At 40.3% G+C, this 6,000-nt stretch overlaps 1 protein-coding gene across 2 annotated transcripts in view; it reads right to left on the bottom strand.

Annotated features, from left to right (window-relative positions):
• POLA1 (DNA polymerase alpha 1, catalytic subunit) overlaps positions 1-6,000 on the bottom strand; it is a 511,093-nt gene that overhangs the window by 440,551 nt on the left and 64,542 nt on the right. For both annotated transcript variants that reach the window (XM_081949269.1, XM_081949270.1), the window contains exon 12: positions 1,099-1,215. In XM_081949269.1, coding sequence (XP_081805395.1) covers positions 1,099-1,215 — 117 coding nt within the window. The remainder of the gene's footprint in view (positions 1-1,098; positions 1,216-6,000) is intronic.

Here is a 6,000-nt window from a genome sequence, read left to right as displayed (position 1 = left end):
AAAAAGGAAAAAGTGAAGGTCAACTGGGGCCAATGTGGGGATGGCAGGGATAGGCTGTGGAAACCAAGTAAAAGGGCAGACATGGCGAGGAGACATGCAGGTAATGGGAACTGAAGTACAGGCAAGCATGGCAGGGCAGGAGAACCATGAGGTTCTCAGCTAATGAGCCGTGGTTCTAATGTCCGCAACTAGGACTACCAGAGCTGCCCTCACTAAGCAGTATGGTCGTGTGATATTTCACTTAATGACTACTTTGCTTAGCAGTAGAAATTCTGGTCCCAATAACGAACATTAAATTAGGACTACTTATAATAGACCAAACTTAAAATAGGATTTATATACCAAAACAGATGTAGAAACTGGGGATGAGAGAAAAAGATCACTCATTTATTTCCAAATCTTTAAGTTATGATTTATGAAGTTGAAAATATAATCTAAATTGGTCCATTATATCTAACATTTCACTATTTTCTACTAAAAGACACAATGGTGATTTTTCCTGTAGCTATTTATTCTTATACCTAACAGTATGAAATCATCAATTTATGTTCTACTTAGATATAATTTTAAAGCAACAATATACAATATGCCTGGTAGATGTTTTTTTTAATCCTATATTTCATATAATTCCAATATAATAAAGAATAATTCAACAAGCAATGAAACTAGACTCCTACTACTTAGGCATCTTTCAACTTTCAACAAAAAGGCACACAGCATTTACTAAAAGAAAAATAATATGAAATAAAACTACAGCAATATATGTACATCAGAAACTACAGTACATTCAGTTTCTCAAGTACGACTGGACTTCATTTTTCTTTTTATATTATGTTCTTTTATTTAGAAAGAGTGGGGAGGGAATGAGATGTGCCCCAGATATTCTTGTCAATTTAAAAAAGATTCCATAAACAAAGATCCATTTCAATATCTCATGATAAACAGTATCATGTCTCTCAAATTTCTGCTTCAGTAAAATAATCATCTATTAATTCCTGTTCCTTTAAATGAATATTCCTCACCATGGAGAATGAAAAAAGAATCAGATTTCCATGCTTAGGAACATATGATTGGGAAGTGACAGAATGTTCAACAAACCTTGGATTTGAATTTCATAATCTTATATTTCTCTGCAATCTGGTCATTAAATTCTTGATAGATGTCCATCATAGTCACAGGAATCGCCATTTCTTTTTCAGAAATTAACTCAATTCGCTTTAAGAAGAATTTTTACAATCATTGCAATACCAATGTATGTTTCAAGATTACAGAAAATCAAGTATTTCTCTAAAATATAAATAAGTAGTTTTCTTCAAATAACCTCCCAGAAAACTGTTTTCTGGATTCAGTAAATCAGAATTATCATTGGAGACTCAGACCATAGCTATTTTTCCTTTAACATTTCTACTTTGCTATTTAAATCAATATGAATTATTTGGGTTGGTTGTTATATAACATAGACTTACTTAGAAACAAAAGAGCAGTTTAGCACTCAGCTATAACCAAAAAAAAGCAATGAAGGAAAAGAAAGAAAAATGAATAGCTATATTTCAGCTGGAATAGAAAAATAAGAGGTTTACCAAAGCATCCAGGCTAGGGTTGTAGGTTGTGAAAGCAGTGATATGGTACTAAAAAGTCCATGTACTATTTTAAACTGTTTAAAATAAAATATAAGAGAGCAATTTAGATTTTAATCATAATGCTTTTTGGGTTTTATGTATTATTTATTATTTATTTATTTATTTTATTGAACTTATTAGTCGCCCCCTCTCCCCACAGGGACTCGGGGCGACGTACAGAGCAATAATCAAGATAGCACCATAAAATCGTGCAGAGGAGGTAAAAATAAGTCCATAAATAAGCATACTTACAAAGTTTAAAACCCCAAAAATATTAAAAACAAAATTTCCCATTGTAAAATGACCTGGGGTGGCAAGATAGTAACGTTATGCCAGGCCGGCTTGACAAAACAGGTAGGTCTTCAGCTTCATACGGAAGGAGCGAAGATCGGTTGTTGTCCGGATGTCTGGGGGGAGGTCATTCCAAAGGGTAGGGCCCACCACAGAGAAGGCCCTACTCCTGGGCACCGTCCCCAGGCACTCTCTAGAGGACGGCACCCGGAGTAGCCCCTCCCTGTGTGAGCGAGTGGGTCGCAGGGATGTATGGGGCAGGACGCGATCCCGCAGGTAACTAGGCCCTGTGCCATGGAGCGCTTTGAAGATGGTAACCAGTACCTTAAAGCGCACCCGGTAGGCCACAGGAAGCCAGTGCAGCTCGCGCAGGATAGGTGTTATATGGGAGAATCTCGATCTCCCCATAATAACCCGCGCGGCTGCATTCTGGACCAACTGCAGTCTCCGGGTGCACCTCAAGGGGAGCCCCATGTAGAGAGCGTTACAGTAGTCCAGGCGGGACGTCACCAGCGCGTGAGTGACTGTGCGCAAGGCCTCCCGGTCCAAAAGGGGCCGCAACTGGCGCACGAGGCGAACCTGGTGGAACGCCCCCCTTGCCACGGCCGCCACGTGATCTTCTAAGGTCAGCCGATCGTCAAGAAGGACGCCCAAGTTGCGCGCCCCTTCCACCGGGGCTAATTGCTCATCCCCGATGGTCAGCGATGGAATATGCTGATTGAATCGGGAAGCCGGGAACCACAGCCACTCTGTCTTGGAGGGGTTGAGCCTGAGCCTGCTGTCATCCATCCAGACCCGTACGGCTTCCAGACATCGGGTCATCACTTTGACAGCCTCGTTGGGGTGGTTTGGGGTGGAAATGTACAACTGAGTATCATCAGCGTACAGATGGTAACTCACCCCAAAACCACGGATGATCTCGCCCAGCGGCTTCATATATATGTTGAACAAGAGAGGCGAGAGAATCGACCCCTGTGGGACCCCACAAATGAGGGGCCTTGCGGTCGACCTCTGCTCCCCCGTCAACACACATTGCGTCCGGCCAGAGAGGTAGGAGTGGAACCACCGTAGCACGGTGCCTCCAATCCCCAACCCCTCCAGCCGGCGCAGTAGGATACCATGGTCGATGGTATCGAAGGCCGCCGAGAGATCTAATAGAACAAGGATGGAGGAACAACCCTCATCCTTTGCCCTCCAGAGATCATCCACCAACGCGACCAAGGCCGTCTCCGTGCTGTGACCGAGTCGGAAGCCGGACTGGTGCGGGTCTAGATAATGTTTTATGTATTATGGTCTCATGTTATATATGTAACCTACTGATTATATTAATCTATAGTTTCACTTTCACATTTGATTCTATTTAGGTGGGTCAAATTTTTCAACTTTCTATTTCCAAACATTATGGGAGCACAAAAGCTTGGGGACTGTAAATATACTTTGGTTACTTTAATTTAGATCTGCTTGGTAAATAACTACATAAATATAACTTTTTAACATTTTTCTTTTATTTCACAGATGAAGCAGTCTTTCTCTTTTTCTTAAACATTATTTTGTCTGATAGTGTTAAATATTGCTAATTAAGAGAACAAAGTAGTGATGATGCTAGAAACTACCCAGCAGCCAGTCTTGCAAGAGACATATATCCAAAAGTGCTTGAAAAATGGGAACGAGTAAGCAGTTCTTTTGACCTCTGGTGTAAATTCACAAGTGACAATCTTGAACAAGAGCCAATAGACCTGGGATCAAGCCAAAAACACATATCTTGGTAGAGGAAAGTTAGATGTCAAAGCGATTTTTACTATGAAATTTGACAAACTGTTCGACATCCTCAACTGCATGTATCAAATTGTTCTGTGTGCCGAATTCGGCTGCCCTGCTGGCTCAAAAAAAAAAAAAGCTCACATTAACTGTATCTGCCCCAAGGAGATGGATACCACTGAAGGAACTTGCTTTCATTAAAAGTCAGAGACAAGATTGGTTCTTTTGGATCGCACCAGATTGGTTTGCCAGATGTGCCCAAACAGAAATGATTAGGCAAAAGATAAAAGCAGCAAGACAATGAGAGACAAAGACTCGCTAAATATAAGCAGAGAAGTATTCCAAACATTTTGATACTGACGAATGAATACCTCTTATGAGGAAAATGAAGGGCAGACAACTGATGAAGGTGAAGAGGAATGTGATGGAAGTTATGAAGAAGCCTTAGACCAAACACACATGCCCTCTACTTCAAAAGCAAAGACAGACTACAATAGATTAGAAATAACAAATGTCACTATGCAGAACATAACATACAGTATTGGTCTAAGTGCCACTGCTGCCATTACCACAGCCTCCTTCATAGATCCTGGCTTGATCACCAAAGAAGACAAGAGACTTGTAGTTGACCACAATAAAGTCAAGAGAGCCCAGGAAAAAATTATAAAATCCCCAGATCAAGAATTTGATGAGCTCTGTAAGAAGGACGAAATAGAATGTATCTTCTTCAAAGGCCATATAGATGCAAGTAAAGTTATGCTGAAAGCAAACAACTCAGACCAGCACTCCCCAGTACCATCAAAGATGAACATTATTCTGTGTGCAGTGAGCCGGGTGGAAGATATCTTTATCATTTCACTCCATTTCACTCACTTCCTGATCAAAAACAGGAAAACCTACTCAAGTGATTGCAGATAATCTGGTGTATTTCATGAAGAAGAAAGACATTAACAAAAGCTTGAAGGCTATTGGAGGAGATTCTACAAATGTTAATACTGGCTGTGAAGGTGACACCATGCACTGGGTAGAGGTCAAGCTTGACCGGAAGTTGATCTGGGTGGTGTGGGAACTTCACATGAATGAGTTACCCCTAAGACACTTAATCACAAAGTTGGATGGGAAGACCTTGTCTAACAACAAATGGGCAGGTAAAATTGGCAACATGTTAGACACTGCAACATAACTTGATATTGATCCTTCATTCACAAGAGTTTTAATTGGTGAGTCTCTCATTTCACTGAGTCTCAGTGTTGTAAGGGATGTCTCTACTGATCAAGCGTATGGATACAGGATCACACAGGCAATAAGGACAGGAGAACTTCCCACAGATCACGCTCTTCTGGAATTGGCCCCGTAAGCCATTCACATTGGTTAACAACTGCAAGTAGGCTTTGTCAAACAAAGGTTTTAAACATGGCTTTAAAGACAAAACTCTTCAAAACTTAAGATAGTGGTATACATCTTTGGTGTGTACTACCCTTGCTGGTTCAAAATCAAAATAAAACATTCTTAGATTGAAGATCCACATCATGTGTTATTCCAACTGCAACAAGTCAGACTGCAAAAGAAGACTGTAGTAGATGCTGTTTTGCTAACTATTAGGCGCTCAGTATGGTCCTCTTTCAGTGATACGATAATCCACACACTCTTGTGTTCAGATGACATTCAAGGGAGGAGAACTGATGTGTAAAAGATCATTGACTTGAGGGGTCCAGACAATGAAGCACTGGGAGTCTTCTGTACATGCAAGAAAAACGCCTTTAGTCAACGTGACAGCATCAACTGCTAGAGCTGATTGACTAGTCTGAAGGTGTATATGAGCCACCTTTGACGTGCAAATTGATTACAGCAGAAAAAGTTCATTAATGAACCAATGCAAGTATCACAGTGGCCATGTCATGCCCAATCAATAGAGAGATGCGTGAAACAGATCACAGAGGCAGCAAGTATGGGAAGCATGAGGGTTATATCAGAACCCAAGAAGCAAGTTGGCATCTGATGTCGAAGAATAAATTAAAAAAAAGACTTGTTGAAACTCGCTTAAACATTTTTGAATTTTAGATAATTGCTTTCTAATGTTAGCTTATGATTGCATGGATTATTTTTTTGCTTAGCTAGACAAGATTCATGCAGAAAAACTTTAATTTTTATAGTACAAGGTATAATTTTCAGAAGATAAAGTTAACAGTATTTGAGTTACAAGAGACTTTTGTGGGGTATATGATCAGATGGTATGGTGGATTTACCATACCAGGCTAAACATTGTGCAATTACAAAAATAATGGCAAATTTAAATTCTTGGTGTAAAAACCCATATTTTTAGAACCCCTCA

The sequence above is a fragment of the Natrix helvetica genome, assembly GCF_964273705.1.
Source record: "Natrix helvetica genome assembly, chromosome: 3".
Classification (NCBI taxonomy): Eukaryota; Metazoa; Chordata; class Lepidosauria; order Squamata; family Natricidae; genus Natrix; species Natrix helvetica.
The sequence above is the reverse complement of the archived record's forward strand: the minus strand, read 5'-3'. Positions and strand labels throughout refer to the sequence as shown.